At 41.3% G+C, this 25,843-nt stretch overlaps 1 protein-coding gene across 1 annotated transcript in view; it reads left to right on the forward strand.

Moving 5' to 3' along the window:
- DNAH9 (dynein axonemal heavy chain 9) overlaps positions 1 to 25,843 on the forward strand; it is a 408,742-nt gene that overhangs the window by 237,401 nt on the left and 145,498 nt on the right. Inside the window, exons 46-48 of the mRNA XM_030208005.1 lie at positions 6,100 to 6,242; positions 15,423 to 15,584; positions 20,751 to 20,984. Of these exons, the coding sequence (XP_030063865.1) occupies positions 6,100 to 6,242; positions 15,423 to 15,584; positions 20,751 to 20,984 (539 nt within the window). The remainder of the gene's footprint in view (positions 1 to 6,099; positions 6,243 to 15,422; positions 15,585 to 20,750; positions 20,985 to 25,843) is intronic.

A 25,843-nucleotide genomic window follows, 5' to 3' on the forward strand; every position in this document is an offset into this window, starting at 1 on the left:
GATTCGAGATATTTTGAGGTTAACGGAGATTATTGGTTCATGCTATTGCCAATTCAGTAGCCAATACTTTAATTTTTCCTTTGTATCTCTCTACTTTCTCCACTCCCCTCCATTGATTTATTGTGGTCTAAGGAAGATGTTTAAGTAATTATTTTGTATTATTTTACTTGTTTAATTTGTCTTTTTTCCTTGTATGCATCTGTGTTTCTGTGTCAAGTGTTTAACTTGTGATATTGTTTGAAAATTCATAAATAAATAATACAAAAATAAAATAATTGACCAACTGAATAGAAGTTCTAGAAAATAAAAAGAAGTGAAAATCAATTTGAAAACCACATTTCTACATTCTTAGATGGATTTAAGTCCAGAAAATGTTCTGCTAACCAGTGGGTAACAGATTTAAGACAATCTTGTAATGGGGTTATGTCAGGAGAATGAGAATCATTGGTGTTCAATAATAGAGATACCAGCATCATGAATGATAGTTGTTAATGGACTTAAGAAAAATTTTGAATAACAAAAGTGATAGAGTTGACCCTTGCAGTACACCACAGGTTACATTCTGGGGAAAAGAAAGAAGTCTGTTAGAAATTAACCACAATTGAATGGTTTTCCAAGAAAGATGCAATGTAACTTTCCAAGAAAGTTCCAAACTGCATCATAGACCAATGGAGCGTAAACTGCTCAACAAAACAGAATGATCAACTAGATCGAATGCTGCAGTAAGATCTAAGGAAATTGCTAGGACAATTTTATCGGAATCGAATGCCTTGTGAACATCACTGAGTAGGTCTGCTGATATAGATTATTTTCCAAAATACATGTGGAAATGGACATGTATGTGCTGGCTATATGAACTTGCAATATCCATTTTGCAATTCCCAACATCTAAAATATTAATGGGGTCAACATGGAAATATACAAATATATATGCTGGTACATACACATGCATGTTGGTATTTCAGAACCTATACATGTATGTCTTCCATTTTAAAAACATACACATCTGTTTCCACAAGCTGTTTAAAACCCCTCATATCATTTTCTAGTATCTCTTTTGGGGTGGGAGCAAAATATACTGGGAGATTAAGGGAGTGACTGCCCCTAATCCCTCCAGTAGAGCACTGCACATCAGGTGTACCTTTACATAATCCTGATGTTTATATTTCATGGGATATAAATATGAATATGCAGTCCCCTTCTGAAATGGGGAATTCATCATGCCCAAAACACACCCATACCATGACACTTTGTAATATGTACTACTTCATACTTTGGGCATGCATACCTTGGCTTTCTAAAATGCAAATTTAAACATGTATGCAATATATGTTTCTAAATGTCAGTGTATGCATATCCAAACCATGCACAGAGCTTCTAAAATAACCATCCTAGTGTGTCACTCTGCTATTAACATTCTTGTTATTGTGAAAACTACCCTAAAATGTTTAATTATGAGCCATCAGCATCTTCACTTCATTAATGGCAGAAAGGGTTCTATGAAAACCTGTCTCCCATCTCTAACTAGCTTCAGCTCTATTTATTTTCTCAGATCATATGTGAATCCAAGCTTCTTCATTAGAATGAAAGTAATGTCACATACAACAGACAGAAGAGCCTTTCAGATAGAAGTAAAAAGGGGGACCCATGCCCAAAGAAGGAAGGGTTGGGTCTAAGGCAGAAACATCTGCATTAACTTTGGTTTTAGGTAAATTAGGGGGTAGTTGTTATGGTGCATTGTGGTCATAAAACATGTTATTTGCCCCTTAACATGTGTTAAAGAGCAATTTTGGGGCTCATTTTCAAAGCACTTAGCCTTACAAAGTTTCATAGATTACAATGTAATTTTGTAAGTCTAAGTGCTTTGAAAATATGCCTCAAAGTGTATTATATTACTATAATGAACATTATGTTACAGTGGGAAACATAGTAATGAAATGCAAGCATGTAAAACACCTCATTACTTTGTAAATTGAATAACAAAGCTTTTTAGTGAATACCACATATTGTGTTATTCCTGGTGAAATAATGTCGGCTAAAATCTGGTATTATTTACCTGGCAGGAGCATCAGGTTGCTTTCACACAGGGGGTGGCGAGTAAAAACAGGAGTGAGCCCCCCCCCCCCCCCCCCAGAATCTTCCTTCTGGCCCACCGTTGTTCAAAAGCCCCCACTCTGGCCTATCTTATGAAATTCCCTAGGGTCTAGTGGGGTTGGGGTAGGAGTGACCCCCAATTGCTTCTGTCTTTGCCTCTGCTGGTGGGTTCGAAATGGTGCCAGCAACCCATAATGATAGCTTCACAGTACTACTGCTGGAGTAAAGCTGCACTATAAGTGCAGAAGCCTCTTATGTAGAAGCTTGAAAGCTTAACCCATAGCAATAATACTATGAAACTGGGGTCATCTGTGCCATTTTGAAACCAGCACTGGCAAGGGCAGGAGACACTGGAGATCACTCCTGCCCTGATCCCACTAGACTCCAGGGAATTTCACAAGGTAAGTCAGTCCTAAAGGAGTGTGGGGAACAGGCTTTGGGCCCAAGGGGAGGTATTGGAGGGTTTGTTATGTGCTGGGGGACAAACTAATGCCTGGTACCTTTTAAGATGCAGCCTGGAAACATAGGGCTGTGGCTTAGCACTCGCAAGCTGTGTTTATATACTGCGTGAGTGAAATAACATTTCATACTGAAATACCATAGGCAAGTCACTCCCATAAGAAATTAAGGTGTGGTAAAAGCCTACCTTTTACCACACCTTAATAGATTTCCATCCTTTGAGAGGGTATATATGCTGGCAGTCTGAGGTAGAGGTGCCCCAGAGATCACCAGGTTTTTTTTCCTGATCATGATTTGCTCAGTTTGCTATATTTTCTGGGACAAAATTGCAGGGCTATGTAGCCTGAACATAGCTTTTCTGCAGAGTAAAGGATGTGTATGCTTCCGCTTAATGAGATGTGGTTTAGTGAAACCTGTTATCTCCTGCTGTTCCTGTTTACAGCATGTTTTATGCACTGCTGCTTCCTCTCTGGAAGGGTTAGTGTCAGCTGCAGGTTACTTCATGGGCGTCCAATTAATATCTGTACCTCTCAGAACTGAAAATGAAGTCCATATTGCAGCTTTTCTCCTTTTGCCTTTCAGATGAGCCTGATGATGCCACTGTGCAGTTTTCCTTTCCACTTGCATGCTGAAAAAGTGCTGATGTTTGACAAAATTATGCATTCATGATAAGCAGCTTTGCTATCCACATTATAGACATTATAGGTGTATGCAGTGCTGCTTTTATAAGCTTTAATACTAGCTGCATAACTATATTTTAATAATTATACTGGCATTTAAAGCATACAGTTTTAGTAAGAGATGTATTTTAAAAAAATAGTTTATGTATTATTTTTAAGTGAATATTAGCATTTTAAGTGCATGATCACACTTTCTGTATAGCAACTCCAATCTTTATAAACTAATGGAAACCAGGCGTTGCTATCCTTATCCTCATCAGAATCTTATGCACACATTACACTGATGAATTTAAAGCATGAATGCACCAAGTACAACGGAAGAAGGGATTCTGGGATATGGACATTCTTTTGTTCTGTTTTTTTTTTTTTTTTTTTGGGGGGGGGGGGGGGTTAAGACCTATAAATCTAGGGTGTTGCTAAAGTGCATTTCTTGAATAGTAAAAGATGGTAGAGATATTTTGTAAGTTTTTCTTTATACAGAACAATACTGTATGTCTAGATGTATTATAAAGTTCAATGAAGGCATTTCACTGATCAGCACCATTGTCTGGACAGCTCCTTTGACAGATTCCCCACTTCAAAAAACTTATGGCATGTTTCACATTTTTGAAATGTTTAAAGGTGGTGATTATAATGGTTAGCCCTAGGTGATCTGAGAAAAAGGGAGTTAGAGTGAGATTTGAAACGTGAATTTTTAAATTTAATTTAATGCAGATTCTTATAACCCATAATTTTCAACAAAAAGTCATACAACGTGGGGTACAATAAAAACAAAAACAATACAATCAACAAAACAACAACAAAAAATACCCTCTTCCCTGTCTCCTTTCTCACACTCTCATAAAATTTACCTCCTTCAACCCATACTCACTACCTGCCCATCCTAACCCCCACAATCAACACGAATAATATTGATTAAAAAAAACAAACAAACATAATCCTAAATTACTCTTAATTCCCCTGGTAATTTATTTCACATGCTTGAAGATATGCCACAAAAACAATATGTGTGAATCTGGACCAAACAGAATTCCTTCACTTCTGGTAGTGCCAAATTCCTCAAAACACCAAATCATAACTGGCAACCAAGATCATAAAACCCCTTTAAGTAATTGGGTCACATCCCTCTAAGAATGTTAAATATCAAACAACAGATCTTAAATTGATGTTGAATCTCTATCACAGGTTATCAACACAGTCCTCAGGACTCACCTAGCCAGATGGGTTTTCGGGATATCCACGAGTTAAATTTGCTTACACTACCTCCATTCTATGCAAATCTATCTCATGCATATTCATGGTGGATATCCTAAAAACCTGAGTGGCTAGGTGTGTCCCGAGAACTGGGTTGAGAACCCCTGCTCTGTCGGCAACTAATGTAATGCATTGGGGTGAGGTATTTCAAATCCAAAGCTTCAACATTTTGAATACACTGTAATTTCTGCAGAACATACTGTGGAAGCCCCATGTAAATTGCATCATAGTAGTCCAGCCATATTAACACTGCGGCTTGCACAATAGTGCAAAAGTCCTGAAGGAGCAAATAAGAATACAATGCCAAACCATTTTCAATTTTAAACAAGATCCCTGCACCTCTGGTTCACCTGAGATTCCAGAGAAGGACCCCTAGGAGAGGAGGTGAGCAACACTACCATTGCCTTAATTTCTGACAACACACTAAGTCTTAGGAAAGGCAGGAAATTGGAGAGGGATCAGGTGGGAGATCACCTTTACCAACCCATAAAATTTCCATTTTAATTTTACATTCAACTGCATGCAATTTCTCAGCAACCATATAATTACTGCCCACATTAAAAAAAACTCACTGCATTTTTCAAATCCTCCATAGTTAGCAGTCTGTGGCACAAGAATATGAATATAATCTGCATAAAACAATGGCAAGAAACTACGTGTATAAATAACATCTGCCAATGGGCAGAAATATAAATTAAAAAATGATGGTGATGGGTTTGAGGGGACCCTTGTGGTACCACATCCGACAAGTGCATCACTGAGGAAGCACCTCCTGCTCCCAAAACTCAAAAAGTTCTAGGCTGCAAAAAAGATGCATAAAATAATGGAAAAATAAAAGGCTTTGCCAAACGGAGCACTTTATAAAATATGTATAGGATTCTGCAGATGTAAATGTGTATTTGTTGGCATGCACAGTCGGGGCAGCCATTTTATAAATATACATGTGAGAAAAATGAGTGGCACAAATTTAGAGCTTCCATGTGGAAGTGACAATTTTGCAATTTCCACTTAAAAACAAATATATGAAGAGAACTAACAGATCACTGAGGAAGATAAAGTAACTGAAAAGAGAGAACTTGTGTCACAATGGTATTACTTTCTATGCTTGTGCCTACTGATGTTTAAATATTACACATAAGGCTGAGTTTATGCAGGTTTCTCAAAGAATATTACTGTAAACACGACTGTTATCATTTATTATGGAAAGAACATGTTCACTGCTACTTTTATGTTACATATGTTTTCACATTTTTGCTGTTGCACTTTGGAAATATTTCAGCTTATGAAACCAATTGCTGAGTGTTATCACATTAGAAATATTTTTAAAATAACTATTATGTAAAAGAGGCTACTTCCAAAATCACAGCCTCACTGGAAGAGTCTTTAAAATATCTGCTGTTCTGCTTCTATAAAGCATTTTCATGGATGCAGATTAGTGACTTCTCAGAATGCTCATGCTATCTGCAAAATATGGTAGCAACCCCTGTGCTGACATGGAGCTGTGAAATGTGACAGGATCTTATGGGTGTGTTAGCATCGCTAGAAGCAGAGATCCCCATGCTGCTTCCTCAACTGATGATAGTAACATGTTGCATAAAACATCTGTTCCTAGGTGAAATTCCTGATCTATTCCCTGATGATGAAGTGGACAACATCATTGGAAGCATGAGGAATGAAGTCAAGAGCCAAGGACTGATGGACACCAGGGAAAACTGCTGGAAGTTCTTTATAGACCGCGTCCGACGACAGCTCAAGGTGAGCAATGTCCAAGGACAGCGACCAGTTGACAACTGACCCATCTGAAGCTCCTTTGTATTGTGATAAGAAAATGGTAACACTGTTCTTTGTTTTATATAGATATTTAGGAAGAGCAGTTAGAGTGACAGAAAATTGTCTGTGTGTTGTCAGGGCTGCTAAGGATCCAGTGATTCCTCAAGAGACTCAGCTCCTAATATAGAGTACTTTGGGTCTCTGTGTCCTGACTTCCCAAGGAAGGCAGCTGGGGGGGGGGGCAGTTGCAGTGGGTAAGAAACACTGCCTGCCTGATTTCTCGTTCTGGAAGAGGTTATCATAAGAAGGGGTGATGCTGGGGAGGGGATGAGTAGAGAGAGAAGAGAAATTGATCATGCTGGTGGGGGGGTGGCAGTGAGGAAAGATAAGGTGTTAATGCCATGACTTCAATTCCCTCCTAGAATGTAAGACAGAACATTTGTAGACACAAATGATGTAGATGGGGTGGAAGGTCAAAGTTTGACCTACTACATAAGCAAAATTCTACTACTTGTACCTAAGTGTGTGTGGATACACATTTACATTATGAGACTTTCCACTCTGCACCAACTGTACCCAGTTTGTTCCCCAAGAATGACTACATGTATACCGCTTAACATAGGTGCCCAGTATAAGAGGGTTAGAAAGGCTAAGCCTTCTTAGATATAAGCCCCCCCACCCCCCAGGAGCCAGATTGTCCACATGAGGGCTGCTCTAGATGGCCTACATCTCTCTCTTCTTCCTCTCTGGGTCCGGCACCTCTCCTCCCCCAACCCCCCCCCCCCCCCCCTGTTCCAGCATCTCTCCCCTTTCTCTTCCCACCGGATTCCAGCATATTTCTATTCCCCCCCCCCCCCCCCCCCCCCCCCCCCCCCCCACACACACCAAATTTGTTCCTCTTTCTTCCTCCCGGCAGTCCCTTTAACCTGACATTTCTGTATATAGCACAAAAAAAAAATTTTTCTGAGCAACCATGTAAAATCTGTCAGTGACACTCCTAAAATGTATGAGCAATTGCTTATGTGCTCCATTTGGAGGGAACATTGTGCTGGACCCAGGGTGAGAGAGATGCAGGCACCTGGTGCAGCCCTGATGTGGACAACCTGGTGCCTGGAGTAAGAGTCAGGGGCTTGCAGCTGGGGAGGCTTATCCTCACCAAGCCTCTTATATTGGGCACATATGCTGCTTAAAAGTATGTACTCTGCATTAGCAGTATAGTGCATGACCCCAGATAATTTTGTAATTGCCTATTTTCATGTCTGAAATGCTCTTTTGTGTACAAAAAAAGGCTTATAAGATTACCTGCTTTTTAATCCATGATCCTGTCCATGCTGTGCTCCCAGTCTGCATTTGATATTATATTAAACCACTTTTGTGATCAAGGCCGTAGCTACCTTTGTGCAGCTGCTGTGGCCACACACAGTGCACAGGGAAGCTGGGGCGCTAAATTTGCACTCTATCCATTGGTTTCCATTGCTGATGTGTTGCTAATGTGAGGGAAGAAGCATTTTTTTTTTGGGGTGGGGGGAGGTCGTACAGTATGCATTCGCAACTTGTGACAATCCTGATGGTAATCACTGGAGGTCAGGGGCAAACTAGCTGGATAATTTAAGCACTTTCCCCATTTGGAAGTACCCTTTTAGATGGATTCTGTTACTCAGGAACAAATCTAGAAATGGATGTGCAGGGCTTGTGCCGCTAGTCTTTTGGCCAGTGCTTGAACTGTCATTCAGCAGAAAAAGGCTGTCCTATTTTATTGCTTCAGCCCCACTCCTCCAGGCAGCCTGCAGGGAACAGGATGAGGAGGGGCTGGAGTAAGGAGCAGAGGAATTGTTTCTTCTGTACTACCTCTGTTCAATCCTTATCCCCTCATATATAAACAGAGACCATATGGGGATTGGAGGAAGCAGGTGGGGATGGTCTAGAACCAGCCTGCAGATATTTGTGATCTCGGGACTAAAAACACAGCAAAAGGCAGCATGAAAGGGGAGGAAGGAGTCCCTCTGAAGCAAAAGTCAGGGAACTGAACCTACATCATACTCTAACCCATCTCCTGCCATGAGATCCTTGCATTGATATAATTACACTCTGGAATTTGTTGCCAGAGAATGTGGTAAAAACAGCTTAGCACCCATAAACCATTATTAATATGAACTTGGGAAAATCCACTTACTCCTGGGATAAGCAGTGCAAAAACTGTTTTTCTCTTTTAGGATCTTGCCAGGTATTTGTGACCTGGATTTGGCACACTTGATAACAGGTACTAGGGTTGATGGACCTTAGGTCTGTCCTAATATGGTTATACTTATATACTTATGTCCTTGTTTTGTTGGAAATGTTGAATACTGTAGGAATAGATAATATGCCTGGGTAAGCATGAATAATTTATTGTGGTTTGAAAATCTTATTGGAAATCACCGTTTTCTACCCTTTCTCCCCACTACAAAATTAGCAGTATGCTTAAACACCCTAGCAGTAAAGGGGTTAAGAACTAGAAAAGTCAAAAAGAATTGACTTTGATTTGACCTTTCAGTATCGGCCTGGCTCACTAAAGAAAATATGTACTGATGTGTTCCCAGGAAGATACATGGCAGGCTGGCATTAAAACACTTGATACATTAGCACAGTGCACCGTGAGGCTTTTAACACAAGTGAAATTCATTGGAATCCTTTAGTGCACCTGCTGCTTTCTAACTGCAGGTATGAAAGAGCTTTGTGGTCAGTTCAGAGGCATTGTAGTATAAGCAATCTGTTTCCTTCTGGAACAGACCCATAAGCTAAAAGTAGTGTGTGACCGCAAAATATAAAAAACAAACAAACAACCCCCCCCCCAAAAAAAAAAACCCCCCCAAACTTTTCTTATAAGTGTTTACATTTAGAATATGTATAATTCTGAGAAACAGTTCTGAGAAGCATGCCATGTGCATGAGTGAACTCTTCCATTTATTATGTACCACCAAAATGTTTATTAAAAAATAATCTTCAAGCAAAAAAGGACAAAATCACAACAATAGTAAGGAGACAAAAACAACATCAGACACTAAGGGCTTCTTTTACAAAACCGCATGGCATTGGGAATCAGTAGAACTACTTTGTAAAAGAAACAGCTATAACGTAAGTTATTTGCCCCTTAATACATTTTGAAGGTCACTAATGCAAGAGCAATACATGGTAATTTAAGGTTCCACTACTGAGATACAAATGCATATAAAACAATTATTATGTAAATTTAATAACATCACATGCAGCAAATACAGCAAACTGCATTTTCCCCAGAAAAATACGACCAGCAAAAAGCAGGCATTATTTTTCTATCCTGGAAAAAGCTGTGGCCCAGTGCTCCCAGGCACTTCTTAAAAGGGCTGGCCAAAGAGGCATGGGGGCTCCCCTCTGAGATCTCCAATCAGAAACCTATGTTCCTGGAAGCCCTTCTCAAATCTGACCCTTCCCCCCAAAAGCTCCCCCCAATTTAAATTCCCCTACCTAGAAACCCCCCCCCCCCCCCCCCCAGCCTACTTTGCATTTTCACTGGGTCTAGTGGGGGCTGGGCAGGAGCGATCTGCCTTTGCTGGCACTGGGTGTAAGTGATTCCTAGCAGTACTCTCACAGCAGTAAGCGCTAGGGGTTAAATTGTCATATAAGGGCAAAGCTCTATCTAAGCTAGGCAGAACTTTAGGGGAATCTATAATAAATGAAGGCAATTTCTAACAGCCTCTAAATGGGTAAATAGACCATGTGAAAATTGCCTACCCTATATGCTGTTGATTATTTGAGTGGCCATCAGAACCTACCATTTTGCTTAGACTTGCAGTTGCTTATTGCCCCCTCCTTATCCCCCCCCCCCCCCCCCCCCCCCCCACACACACACATACAAATGGCTGCCTAGTTTGCCAAGTGGTTAAGCCACCTCAGTGTGCAATGTTTTTGTGAAGTCTGGCTTTCTCTTATCTCTCTTCTTTGTGGGTTCCATGATGAGCCCATCTTCCTCCCTGTATATACAGTAGTATGTAAACCACTGTGGTAGTACCACAGAAAGGCAGTTTATCAAATGCAAGACTCTCATGACCCTCCCCCTCCTTCTAGGTGTTTTCAGGTTAGACAAGCAGTCAGCACCCTCTGTTCTTACTAGGGCCCTGTATTGGTCATAAGAACATAAGAGTTCCCTTACTGGGTCAGACCAAGGGTCCATTTAACCCACTATCCTGTTTCCAAAGGTGGCCAGTCCAAGTTACAAGTACCTGGTAAAATTCCAAAAAGTACCAAGATTCCATGCTACTTAATGTAGACAAATGCACATTGAGAAGAATAATCCGAATCATAGTTATCTAATGCTTTAGGAGTCAGCACTCAAGAAAATACCTAGGTGTCATTGTAGACAATACGCTCAAATCTTCTGTGCAGGGTGTGGCGGCAGCCAAAAAAGCAAACAGGATACTGGAAATTATTAAGTGAGGGGTGCAAAATAAGACCAAAATATTATAATACCTCTGTATTGCTCCATGGTGCGACCTCACCTTGAGAATTGTGCTCAGTTTTGGTCACTGCATCTCAAAAAAGATACAGTGGAATTAGAAAAGATTCAAAGAAGGACAACCAAAATGATAAAGGGGATGGAATTGCTCCCGTATGAGGAAAGGCTAAAGAGGTTAGGGCTCTTCAGCTTGGAAAAGAGATGGCTGAGAGGGTATTTGATTGAGGTCTACAAAACCCTGAGTGGAGTAGAACAGGTGAAGGTGACTCACAGTTTTTCTCTCATTCAAAAAGTACAAAGACTAGGGAACACTCAATCAAATTGCATGAGAATACTATTGAAACAAATAGGAAGAAATATTATTTCGCTCAAAGAATAGTTCAGCTCTGGAACTCGTTGCCAGAGGATGTGGTAATGGTGGTTAGTGTATCTGGTTTTAAAAAAAGTTTGGACCAGTTCCTGAAGGAAAAGTCCATAGTCTGTTATTGAGATGGACATGGGGGAAGCCACTTCTTGCCCTGGGATTGGTAGCGTGGAATGTTGCTACTAATTGTGTTTCTGCTAGGCACTTGTGACCTCGATTGGCCACCGCTGGAAGCAGGATACTGGACTGGATGGACCATTGGTCTGACCCAGTATGGCTGTTTTTATGTTAATCTCAAGGCTAAGCAGTGGCTTTCCCCAGAACTACTTTAATAACAGTTTATTGGCTTTTCCTTTAGGAAGTTGTCTAAACCTTTTTAAAACCCAGTCACATTAACTACTTTTAACATTTGCTTTGGCAATGAATTCCAGAGCTTAACTGTAAGTTGAGTGGAAAAATATTTTCTCCTATTTGTTTTAATAGTATTACTATCTAATTTCATGGAGTGTCCCCTAGTCCTTATGCTTTTTGAAAGAATAAACAATAAATTTGCATTTACCTATTTTACTTTATTAAGGAGTTTATAGACCTCTTTTTATCTCCCCTTAGCTGTTTCTAGTCTCCAAGCTGAAGAGCCCTATCCTCTTTAGCCTTTCCTCATATGAAGTATTCAACCTCTCAGTCATTTTGGTCACTCTTCTTTGTACCTGTTCCAGTTCCACTATATCATTTTTGAGATGTGGCAACCAGAATTGTACATAATACGCAAGGTGTGGCCTATAGTTTACGGAAACTATTTTCTAGAGGCAGCCGCTAAGGGCAGAAGTGAGTGGGATTCACTCCTGCCCCATCTCACCCTCTGCTCCACCAGGGACTTTAGGTAGGTCTGGGGGGGGGGGAGGGCTATCATGAGTAGGAGGGCTGGGAGTGGGTATGACCTAAGGGGGCTGGGTCTTGCCACCTTGGGGGAGGGGGTATGGAGCTCACCTGGGTGGGGAGAGGGTCTTGCCACATTTGGGGGTGGGTGCAGGGGGGGTTTGGATCTTGCTAGGGATGGTGGGGGGTAGTATGGATTTTGCATGGAAGGTGGTAGGGGGGAATGGATGGGCAAAGGCACTGTCTTATGTGTGCCTTGGCTGAATATCAAACTTCATCTCCTACTATATCATATATATGTTTCTTTGTCTTTCTTTATTTCTTTAAATATTTTTCATATCAAATTTTAAAGACCATCAGACACAGGTGCGTTGTCCCTACTCAGTCCGGGACAGCAAACCATCATATTTCTTCATCAGTCTTATTGCCTTCTACAAAATATTTTTACTTTTGCTTCTAAAAATAGATATAGCTTATTGACAAAACTTGCTCTCATAAATAATAGTGCACTTATCTGCACTGCTATGGAGAACTGGCCGCTGACATAGCTATGTTTCGCATGCTTCAGTGCAAACGGTATCCAATTCAAACAATTTCTGCTGCTCCATAGCACAGCCTAGATTTTGCATCCATTTAATATTGGCTGGATATTGGCCAGGACCCACATAATCTGTGGTGGCCAGTACAGTCAAGATTAGTATGGCTCACCACTGAATATCTGGGGGTACTTCTGCCCACAGTGGTCAATGTTTAAAAAAAAAAAACTCTGACAGCCACAGGCTGAATATTGACTGGTACATGTATAGGGGCTCAATACCCATTCCTATACATACATTCTGTACTTATTTGGAACTCCATCCTGGAATGCCCTCATCCTGTCCTTTTTACTCTATGTATAGCACTATCTGCCTGATTCTATATTGCTTGAAATGCTGGTGTTCTTTTATCTTTCAATAAAAGAGAATGGATAACTAAACTGAGAGCATCAGACATGTCTAATACAAGAAATCAGGCATTACTCATGTCATCAGAATATATACAGATCTCAGTGAGCATTCCTGCAGTTTCAGTGTTTACTGTATGATGTTTCCGAAAAACTGACTACTTTGGGTGAAGAACATTAGTGTGGTCTAAAAGAACTCAATGTTTAAATACAGAAATGGTAGATTGGAAATAGGACTATCATGGTCCATCTCCTTGCTTTTTTAAGACTGGTATAACGCATGCCTCTTTCCAGATAGTTGGTACACATCCATCCACCATGCTCAAATTCATCACAGAATATACAAATGGAAGTAGATCACTCAACCTGCTTCTTGTTAAATATAATGGAATAGAATTAGAAGGTGAGGTCAGTTATTCATAGAATGAATGATTGCCTCCAATTTCTGAACAGAAACAGGATTAAAACACATTAACTGATTTCCACTTTACGAGAGTTAACTATATTTAACTTTGATTAATGGAGTCCAGAACAGTCAGAGACATAGCCTTCCATAATGTAGTAGTCTCATTTTGAAAAAAAAAAAACCCTTAGCTCAACATTCAGTATTTAGGGGCCCTTTTACTATGCTGTGGTACAAGTTACTGCGTGCTTACCGCGGGACACACTCAGGCATCTTGATCTTAATCTGAACATTCAAAGCGTGCACTAAAAAATATTTTTATTTTTTCTGTGGAGTCACATATCAGGGGACAGAGAGTGGATGCTTTTCTGCTAATCAGTTACTGCATCTACATTACTGTGTGCTAACCAATCTGCGCAGGATTAGTGTATGAGCCCTTACTGCCTACAAAAGGGGTGGCAGTAAGAGCTCATGTGCTAATTTTTGTTAATGGTCATGTGTTAATTGCAACATTAGCGCATGACCGTTAATTTAAATACTAGAAAATCGGACATTTTACTGCCTCAATAAAAATGGCCTTAGCACACAGGAAAGAGGTGCGTAATGGCGTGTTAAGGCCACTTTTTACAACAGCTTAATAAAAAGACCCCTTAATTAGCCTTTAACAGTCATCCTTAATCATTTCTTTATACAATCCATAAAACTCAGTAACTTCCGTCAGCAGCTTTTGCTTTCTGCTTTTACTTCTCTTTGTTCCTGAACTCATTTGTAAAAGTTGGTGGTCATGATTTATAGGGATCAAATATTCTTTGAGTGGGGCAAGAGTGTCTAGAGCTTGGCATAGAGCAGTATTCCAACATTCAGCTTGTGTATCTTATGCTGAATCTGGAAACCAATTCAAAATATGAAACTTCCTAGAAGTTTTTTTGTTAGTAAGTTAGTCCATATTGTGTTTCCCCTATTAATTTCCCTACAAATAAGAAAATGGACAGACAAAGTTAGGCATACTCTATCTTTTATGAGGACTATTGTGGTTGATAACAAATATGCATGGCCGTTGTTCTATCTCCGTTAAAAATAACTGCAGATCTAGATCCTTCAATAACAGAAGGAGGAAAGGCTAAAGCAGCTAGGGCTCTTCAGCTTGGAGAAAAGACAGATGAGGGGAGATATGATAGAGGTCTATAAAATAATGGAATGGAACAGGTAGATGCGAATCGCTTGTTTACTTGTTGCAAAAATACTAGGACTAGGGGGCACGTAATGAAGCTACGAAGTAGTAAATTTAAAACGAATCAGAGAAATTATTTCTTCACTCAACGTGTAATTAAACTCTGGAATTTGTTGCCAGAGAATGTAGTAAAAGCGGTTAGCTTAGCGGGGCTTAAAAAAGGAAAAGTCTATAGACCATTATTAAAATGGACTTGGGGAAAATCCACTTCTTATTTCTAGAATAAGCAGCATAAAATGTATTGTACTGTTTTGGGATCTTGCCAGGTGTTCTGAAGGAGCTCCGAGCGAGCATGCCTCTTTGTGCACATGCCTGTAGCCAGAAACCACAAAGTGCCTTTCGCTTTATAGAGACAAGGAGTCGCTCACTGATGATGTCACACGAGTGACTCAGCTCACAATTCTCCATTCAGAGAGTGATCACTTGGAGTCAGGCAGACAGTAATGTTCTCCTTTCACTAATAGACTCAGCAATATCCTACTCCTCTCATACTCCCAGAGTATGCCTTGTACTCACTGATGATGTCACACAGAGCGACTCAACTGCAATGTTCCCATCAAATTCTCAGTCAGCATTCATTTGGATTCAGACAGATGATGATAACATTCTCCTTTCACTTATACAACCAGCACTGTCCTTTGTGTTGTGTATCTTGTTTTGAAACATTCTGTTTGGAGACTACTTTCTTTGGCATCACTAGCCTTATTCTTGTCAGTTACCGTTGATCCTTTTTTTGATTGGATTTTGTGAGAAAATTTGCAATGAAAAAAATATATATTTGTAACTGCATATTAGGTTTTGTTGGGGGACAGTTCTTAATCCTCTTCCACATGCCAGCATCTTCTCATAGAGCCTGAATTTCTCTCCTGTTTTATAGGTGGCACTCTGCTTCTCTCCTGTTGGAAATAAACTGAGAGTGCGGAGCAGGAAGTTCCCTGCTGTGGTGAATTGTACGGCTATAGACTGGTTCCATGAGTGGCCACAAGAGGCGTTGGAGTCCGTCAGCCTTCGCTTCCTGCAGGAAACAGAATGCATTGAGGTGAGAGTTCAGCTGAGCTGGCTTCTGTTACTGCTGCCAGCGTTCCATATAGATCTTTCCCTTCAGCAGTGAGTGTGCACCATCTGTCTGATAATGTGCAGCTCTGCACTGGGGAAATGCATCAGCTGCCTTTTTGCTGCAGGGCTATCAATATGCCAAAATAAAAATGTCGTACCTTTCAAATGAAAAGTGCACTAGTGTTTTATAAATAAATGATAAAGAAACTTTTAGCAGTGGGAAGAAACTGATGAATTGAACTAAAGGATCCATTTGCTAATGGCATTGACAGTGAAACGTGGAATAAAAGTGACAGTTTCTTGGGGGAAGTGTCACACCTTTCATAGTATAGCACAAAAATAAAATCCTCACGGGCTGAATTTAGGGAATCTCTGATGTTTGTTTCACTGGCAGTTTAAAGGACTCTGAAGTGCAAACAGGAGAGTGTTCATCTCTTTGCCTAGAACCTAAACCCCATCATGCCTGGGAGGGTTTGTCTAACTTGCCTTGAAAGAAATTAGTGAGGGGCCCAGAAGGTTTCAGGGAAGGGATTACTAAAATGCAGAAATGGTCTTATAGGGGGTAATATTCAGCTGGTGGCAGTCAGCGTTTTTTTTTAATGTTTGCCATCACTGGCTGAATTAGTCCTGGGTATTTAGTGTTTGTCCATGTATGATAGAGAACATGCTACTTTGATCTGCCTCAGCACAATAGCTGGGAACCATAGATAAAGATTATAGTGGTTTTAGGGTTTTATACCAGTCCCAGTTTCCCTTCAAAAGGGGACTTCTTCCATCATTACCTCGCTGGCCAGGAGAGTCCTCCTCTTGCTTGCCTTTTTTAAAGTTGTCTATTGTTTTTGTTTCTTCTTTTACTTTGTATACTGATTTGATGTTTTGTTTTATTTTTAAGAACGTTAACCATCCATTAAGCATTTAGAGTGTAATTTTAGAAAGACATTAAATTCAGAATACGGTCGTCCAGATCTGTATATCAGATATGGATATCTGTGGTAATGTGGCTTGCTGCTGACTGCAGGACCTCGCAGATGAGCAAAAGGCAATATTTATTTGGATTTGCTCACACCTTTTTCAGTAGTGGCTCAAGGTGAGTTAAGTTCAGGAACACTGCATATTTCCCTGTCCCTGGAGGGCTCACAATCTATGCTTGTACCTGAGGCAATGGCGGGTTAAGGGACTTGCTCGAGATCACAAGGAGCAGCAGTGGGACTTGAACCACTAGGCCACTCCTCCACTCTTTATTGGTGAACAAGTAATCAAAGCAAGACAATCTGTTCCTGTTACAGACTCACTGCCACCCTGGGCAACAACCACATTAACATTTCTTTCTTCGCTCTTAACAGTTCTAATTTCTTCAGTACAGTAGTTCCAGTTACTCATACATAAATCCAGGCCTGTCTCCAACTAGGACTCTCAGGATCTGGGTGTTCACAGAAAAATAAAGGCAGTCCTTTACCCTTGTAGTCTTCTGTTCCTTCTCCTGTAATCTCTGGGCTTCTACAGGGTGCAAACCTTAGAGCTAGGGCCACTCCTTACTTTCCTGGAACTCCCCCACAGGTACTGCAGCCCAGCCAGCACTTTAGGGAGGATTCCTTCACTTGGAGCCTCCCTCCAGGAGATCTCTGCTCTGGGGATCACTCCGCTAGAGACCTCTTGCCTCAGGGCCTCTCTGACCCACTCTGCTCCAGAGCATTTAACCACCTCCTGGCCTGAGCCCCACCACTCTCATTCAGCCTCTGGTATGGCAGATTAACGATCATGCTAAACAATTATTTCTCTTCGGTGTTCACGGAGGAAAATCCTGGAGAAGGACCACAGTTGGCTGCCAAGGGAACGTCTGGGAATGGAGTGGATACTGCGCCGTTTACAGAAGAAAGAGTTTATAAACAGCTGGAGAATCTGAAGATGAACAAAGCTATGGGGCCAGATGAGACACATGCCAGGATACTGAAGGAGTTCAGAGAGGTCCTGGCGGGACTTTTTAAAGATTTATTTAATAGATCTTTAGAGACGGGAGAGGTTCCGCGAGATTGGAGACGAGCGGATGTGGTCCCTCTTTACAAAAGTATAGACAGGGAAGAAGTGGGAAACTACAGACCGGTATGTCTCACGTCTGTGGTAGGAAAAATAATGGAGTCACTGCTGAAAGAAAGAATAGTTAACTTTCTACAAACCGATGGGTTACAGGACCCAAGGCAACATGGCTTTACCAAAGGAAAATCCTGCCAAACGAATCTTATTGACTTTTTTGACTGGGTGACCAGAACTGGATGAGGGACGTATGCTAGATGTAATCTACTTGGACTTCAGCAAAGCCTTTGATACGGTCCCCCACAGAAGACTCGTGAATAAACTGAAAGGGTTGAACTTAGGACCGGAAGTGCTAAACTGGATAAGAAACTGGTTGACCAACAGGTAGCAGAGGGTGGTGGTAAGTGGAATCCGCTTGGAGGAAAGGAAGGTGAGCAGTGGGGTTCCTCAGGGGTCGGTGCTGGGGCCTATTCTGTTTACTATATTTGTGGGAGATATTGCTGAAGGGTTGGAAGGAAAGATGTGCCTTTTTGCAGATGACATGAAAATAGCCAATAGAGTGGATACCCTGGAGGGAGTAGAAATGATGAGAAGGGATCTCCGAACTTTAGAAGAATGGTTGAGGATCTGGCATTTAAAATTTAATCCCAAAAAGTGTAGAGTGATGCACTTGGGGTGCGGAAACCCAAAAGAGAGATACCAAATAGGAGGGGAGAGATTAGTAAGCTCGACTCAGGAGAGAGACCTTGGGTGTTGATGTCGGAGGATCTGAAGGTGAAGAAACAATGCGACAAGGCGATGACCGTGGCCAAAAGGATGCTAGGCTGCATAGAGAGGGGCATAACCAGCAGAAGAAAGGAGGTGTTGATGCCCCTCTACAAGTCGTTAGTGAGGCCCCACTTGGAGTATTGTGTTCAGTTTTGGAGGCTGTACCTTGCTACAGATGTAAAAAGACTGGAAGCGGTGCAAAGAAAAGCTACGAAAATGGTATGGGATTTGTGTTGCAAACCGTACGAGGAGAGACTTGCTGACCTGAACATGTATACCTTGGAGGAAAGGAGAAACAAGGATGATATGATACAGACGTTTAAATATTTGAAAGGTATTAATCTGCAAATGAACCTTTTCTGGAGACGGGAAGGCGGTAGAACTAGAGGACATGAATTGAGGTTGAAAGGGGGCAGATACAGGACTAATGTCAGGAAGTATTTTTTCACGGAGAGGGTGGTGGATATGTGGAATGCACTCCCGTGGGAGTTGGTGGAGATGAAAACAGTAATGGAATTCAAACATGCGTGGGATAAACACAAAGGAATCCTGTTTAGAAGGAATGGTTCTGTGGAGTCTTAGTGGAGATTGGGTGGTGACGCCGGTAATTGGAAACAAAACTGGAGCTGGGCAGACTTCTACGGTCTATGCCCTGATCATAACTGAATAGATAGGGATGGGCTGGAGTGTAAACTTTAAGGGGCTTCAGTGTTAGCTTCAGAACTTAGTACAAGAACAGTACTGGGCAGACTTCTACGGTCTGTGCCTTGAGAAAGGCAAGGACAAATCAAACTCGGGTATACATATAAAGTATCACTTACCATGTAAAATGAGTTTATCTTGTTGGGCAGACTGGATGGACCGTACAGGTCTTTATCTGTCGTCATTTACTATGTTTACTATGTTACTATATTAGCATCACCTGCCATAAAGTGGCTAAACTGAAACCTCAGTGAGGGATTGTTCTTAGGGACACCTGCCACTATACCATTTCTTGTGTATTTTAGAACAGGATCTGCTGACATACAGCCTGTTCTACTGTAAAATACAAAAGAAATGGATGTCCAAGTGCTGGATATGTCCAGATGAACATCCGTTTTACAAACTGAACTATCCAAACAATGAATGGAGCAAAACAAGGGACGTGGAAGATGTGTGGCAGCATAGGAACAGCAATATTATAAATGACCATACAGATGTCTATGTGCAGGAGTAGCCTGATGGTTAGAGCAGCCAAGTGAGAACCAAAGATCACAAGTTCAAATCCCACTCTAATTCTGTGTAATTTCTTTCTTTCTTTCTTTCTTTCTTTCTTTCTTTCTTTCTTTCTTTCTTTCTTTCTTTCTTTCTTTCTTTCTTTCTTTCTTTCTTTCTTTCTTTCTTTCTTTCTTTCTTTCTTTCTTTCTTTCTTTCTTTCTTTCTTTCTTTCTTTCTTTCTTTCTTTCTTTCTTAAATTGTGAGCTCTCCAGGGACAGAAAAATACCTACTGTGACTTCCATTGCTCCTGCCTGTGAAGAACTGCTAAATTATAGCACCTTTCTGTAACTTAGATGTGCCAAGTACCAGGCTAAACATGGATACGTACCATTTTGAACATGGACATCCCTTCACCTTCTGTAATCAGAATTGGATGTCCACTTATTGGCCTCTCCCTTGTCCTGCCCAAAACATCCCCCAACCACGCCCCCTTGCCATATAGATGTACTGCAGTTTTGGACATTCATATCTTGACTGTATAAAATTGAGATTTGGATGTTTATGCAATATGGACATCTAAATGCCAGTTTTCAGACATCCAAAATAGGAAAACAGCTTGTAAAATAACCACCTTGATACTTTAACAGAGCCTACTAATTACCATGAATCTTGTGATCAATATTATGATGCACAATCGCTGTCTAGTGTTCCTTTTGGAATTTACCTTCTAGTGATTTCAACCAAATCTTGAAAGGGGGGAGGAGCGGGGACTGAACTGAGACCCAGAAAACTCATTTAATTTAAGATGTAAACAATTTAAACAAGTGGTGAATCTGGATCAGCAGAAACCACAAATGATGATGAGTTAATTCAGTGACACCCCCCCCCCCCCCCCCCATTTAGAATGAACTCTGTTTGACAGGGATAAAACACATTCTGCAGACTGATGATAGTTGAGTAACCCTCCCTCCCACCTCCCACTTTTGAGATTGATCTCCTGTTTTAGTGGGGATAAAACACATTCTGCATGTACACTGTCCTGAAATGATGCTGACTCCCCTCACCCACCTTTGAAATTGAATTCTTATTTTGATGGGGATAAAATGTCCTGCATACTCAATGCACTGATACTTTCTTTTTCTCTCTGCTCAAGGTCTCCGTTAAAGAGTCCATCAGCAAGTTCATGGCTTATGTCCACACGAGTGTCAACGAGATGTCACGGACATACCTGAGCAATGAAAGACGCTATAACTATACTACACCCAAGTCCTTCCTGGAGCAGATCAAATTATATCAGACCCTGCTGGAGAAGAAAGGCAAGGAGCTGACTGCCAAGATGGAACGTCTAGAGAATGGGCTGCAAAAACTGAACAGCACATCTGCACAGGTCAGAGGTGTGGTTTCAGTCAGGCCTTGCAGGCTCTGGGGCCAATGCAGTAAGCTATGCTAACCATTAGCTCAGAGGTTTATGCTTGATTTACCTGCGCTTAGCTTACTCCTAATTCAGGAGAAAGATTAGTGTGGGAAAATCGACATAAAACTACTGTGCTTAATTGTATCATAGTGGATATGCAAAACGCATGCAAGCAAGACAAATATTAAATTGCTCCCCAGTAAAACTGCAGTAAAATCAAGGTTAAGGACCTTGCAATAGATAGTATTTTCCACAGCAAAACTGTGAGCCTTTCCTATGTGCTTAAATCATTTTGGACTTTAAATGTGGTACTTATGCAGATATCTGCTGCGGAAAATAACCTTAAAAAGTCATATATATTTACAAATTAAATGGCAACTACACAGCTGAATATCAACTTTTGGGTAACACACACCAAAAAAGAGGTTAAATTTTTTGAAACTGTGCTAATTCAGGTCCTTTCTGTGTTTGTTAGCAGTTGTGATCAGAGAGTTGTATCCTCGTGTTTATACGAGAGACAGGAGAGCATAGACCAGCTGCCACACCCGTTCTCCATTTAACAGAAGACATAAACATCATAAGTGGCTATGAAAAAATATAGCTGTAGAACCCAAGATAACATGTCAGAGAATGCAGTCTGCTCCCCCAATCTTGCAATATTAAAGACTTTCATCATATTTATGTATCTGTTTTATATACACTCACAAATATTCCTTTGAGAGAGCCCCACTCCAGACAACATGTAGCATAGTGATCCCACATTCATTACTGTTTTGTTGATGTTAAAAGATTTGTTTTAATAGAGCAGATAAATCCCTGTTTGTCTCCTTTGTCAGCTGTTGTAAACCCCTCTAAGCCCCTGTTGACTCTGTGCATGTGGGCAGTACGTGATTACACAGTTTGTACTCACTGGGGGTCAGAATACAGACCTACGATCAGTTAAGACGGCAACTTCAATTTTCTCCTAATCTCAGCAGATTTATAAATGAACAGAAACCACTATGCTGAGGCCTCGGCTCACCAGCAGCTGAGACTAATTTTTCTTTACAAGCTCATGTTTGTCCTGGTGGACATAACCTTGCTCTACTTTGTGGAGAAGAAGGCATACAGAATATTCTTTACAAATATTAATGCAAAGCTTTCTCTGGTAAATTCTTTCTGTTCTTGATCTCCTGCTGCTGAGTTTATCGGTAAATTTCAAAACATCAACTTATATAGGAATTTTGGGTCTATTGTTGAAGTAAAATGTAAACTATTGAAGTGGAATCTCTCTGGTGGAAATTGGAAAGAGATATAAATCAGATGCAGAACCAAGAAATGGGTTGCTGCTGTTTCTGAGGACTGTAGTGTGCTCAGTTCTCTAAAGACAGTAGCAGGTACTGCTGTAGCACTGGCCCACTAAGAACTGTAGACAGTAGTCCTAGAGTGAACTGCATTCTCAGGACTGTGCATGGTAGTGCTATAGTGCATAACCTTCTGAGGACTGCAGGTAGTAGTGATACAATGCACGGCCTCCTGAGGATTGTTGGTCAGGGCTTTCCAAACTGTGGGCCACAATCCCAGATAAAGTGGCAAAGTCGTCTTCTGGGGTCACAAGTGCCTCATTTGCCTGTACTCTTCAGATAGTAGTGCATTTATAGTGAAAGTGAGAATAGTGCCATGCCCCTTCATTTTTGCTTGGTTACAGGAAGCCTTGTGGAGAAAGGGGGTGTGGCTGCTGCAGTTTCTGGGGTTGGTTCACAATATCTATTAATGCTACTGCTGCATGGGCTGGTAGAGATTTCCACTGTGCTCCTCGACTGCCATTGAATCTGCCCAGAAAAATAATTGTGCTCCTGTTATTAGCCAATCTTCCTACTAATTGTCATCTGCTGCCAGCTAGACCCAAGAAAATTGTTGCCAATGAATCTAGATTTAAGTAAAGTGTTTGCAGTTTAAGTAGTTCCAAATAATGTTTGTAGCATATCTGATGCAGTTAACAGCAATAATGTTTATTCGTGGTGAATGAAATATACCTTCACTGTCCGAACCGCCCATTGCCAATAATGACATGTTTCACTTCTGGAAGTGTTGACCATTGCTCTGACACAAGCACGAGGATAAATTTCTTTTGTTCCTTGCTTGCTTTTAGTGATGCTATTATTAAAGTCCTGGATTAGTTTAATGCCCCTCTCAGCTGTGTCATTCACGACTTTGAGGTTTGCAACAATTTTTCTTCAGGTGCTGGGTCTGAGTTCTTCCTTTGCAATTCTTCTTTGACTTCTGTCTCCTGCCGAACATCTTTTCTAGCTTCTTGATTACGTTTTGGAATGTTAGCCATATTCCTGTCAGGTTCAGAGCCCGCAGGGCCGGGTTCTGGAGCAAACGTGAGCCCTTGGGCTGCTGCTGAGGAGCGGCACCAGCAGGCAAAAACCCCCAACCAACACTGGGCAAGCACACCGGCAAGGACTGCAGGCACCGCCCAGTGAGCTGGAACACAAGGACTGGAATCCCCCGGACTGGAGGACACAGGACTGGCACACACCGGACTGGAACACACACCGGACCGGAACACACTGGACTGGAGCACACCAGACTGGAACACACACCGGACCGGAACACACTGGACTGGAGCACACCGGATTGGAACACACTAGACTGGTCCGTCCAGCTTCAACTCCACTTAGCCACTGCCCCCCCAAGGGTTGAGCCCTTGGGTTCGAGTGGCCGGCAGGACTTACCGGAAACCGGATGACACAGGGACCAGGACTGGAAACAGAAGTACTCCTAAATCCTAAACTGACCTAAGTGCTCCCAAGCCCTAAACCAACAGAAGTGTCCCTAACAGTAAACTAACAAAAGGACTTCCTAAGCCCTATACTAACAGGAGTGCCCCTAGGCACTAAACTAACGAGTGCCCCTAGGCACTAAACTAACAAGAGTGTCCCTCACAGCACCAAAAGGGAAAGCAGGGGAGCCACAAGGAAAAAGCAGGGAAGCTAAACACATAAGCCTAAAAGTGCTACCAAAGCACCAGACCCAACCGTGCTTCTAAAGCACCAAACACAGCAGAGCTTCCAAAGCCCTAGACACAGAAATGCTTCTAAAGCACCAAGAGGGAAAAGCAGGGGAGCTACAAGGGAAAGGCAGGGAAGCTAAACATTAGCCAAAAGTGCTTCCAAAGCACCAGACCCAGCCGTGCTTCTAAAGCACCAAACACAAACAGCAAAGACTGCAAAGCTCCCAACAGCACAATCACCAGAAGTACTTCTAACAGTCAAATTTGCAGTGTTCCTAACAACACCAAACCCTGAAGTACTTCTATCAGCAACAGAGCTTCCAAAGCCTTACACACAGCAATGCTTCCAAAGCACCAAGAGGGAAAAGCAGGAAAGCTAAACACACAGTCACCAGTGCACACTGCACTAACACTAACCTGGACCTAAAGCAAGTAGCAAAAGCAAACGTTGCAAAGGCCCTGAAGGGAAGAACACCACTTCCTTATCAAGGCCCTCCCAGATGATGTCACACTCCCTAGAGCCAGGCAGACAGCACACTGAAACCCAGAGAGGCCCAACCCACACCAATGCAGCACCGTGAAGCACTTGAAGCCAGTACACCCAAAGAGAGATAGAGCTAACTCAGTCCACATACACACAGCTGTAGTAAAGTAAAACAATTAGAGTCATGCTGCTGGAAGCTGCCAGCATAGAGAGAGAGAGCTAGCTCAGAAAGGACAGACAAAAGAAACAGAAGCCAGCTAAGAAGCTGACCCCCAGGAAAAAGGTAAGTTTGAGAGGGGTTCTGACCACGATCATAACAATTCCACAAACAAAATGCAGCTTGTCCTGTTTGTCTTGAACTCTCTCTTATTCTTTGCTTTCATATCTTGTATTGGTAGAAGAAAACAGAAAGGACCTGCCCATTGGTTAGAAGTTTCATTCCAGTTATGGCTTTGCTAACAGGCCCAACAGTCCATATATATGTGCCACTGCTTATAGTCCAAAAGTGAGGAAATGTGGCTATATTAAGCCTTCTTAACTAATTGCATATGCCATTTTGTTCCAAGAAATGCAAATGACTATTGAAGATGATCAGTATCACTACTCTGAAGCTACTATTATACTCAACATTATCATATTTAATATTTGTTATAGAAGAATTCAAAAAGTTTACATCAAGAGTAAAATGTCAAAATTATGTCCAAATCCAAATTAAAACGTTAGAAACTATGAAATTCTTAAACAAAATTTGTGCTTTCCACATGGCAACAATTGCATAATCAAAGAACTGTAAGTAAGTAAATAAGTAATTCTCACAATATTCTTTTTGTGCAACTGCAAGTTACAAAAGTTATATCATTTTTTTTGTAAGCATTAGACACACCGATAAACTTAACTTTGATTTTTAACAAGCTGTTTCTTTACCAGTAGACAAATAGTAATGAAATTGCTAGATAACTGAACTTTACTGAGCTTGAGTGACCTCTAAATATCATTCAGTTTTACTGAAATTTGACAGCAACAGTTACTTCACCACATATAACAAATCTAAGGGGTGCCATATGAAAGAAGTTCAAGCTGAAATTTTTCAGTGCACATGAGGTCCAATGCAAAATTAGGGCCCTGTTTACTAAGCAGCGCTATAGGCTTGCTAGCATTTTTAGTGCACACTAATGCTAGTGATACCCATAGGAATATATTAGTGTCTCTAGTGTTTACCGTACACTAAAAACGCTAGCGCACCTTAGTAAACAGGGCCCTGAATGTACACATGCACACACACATGTGGGGGCAGAACAGCAGCACATACTTTTTATGCATGTGTACTTCAGTGCAGTTGTATAAGTGCCT

This window comes from Microcaecilia unicolor, chromosome 6, assembly GCF_901765095.1.
Source record: "Microcaecilia unicolor chromosome 6, aMicUni1.1, whole genome shotgun sequence".
Classification (NCBI taxonomy): Eukaryota; Metazoa; Chordata; class Amphibia; order Gymnophiona; family Siphonopidae; genus Microcaecilia; species Microcaecilia unicolor.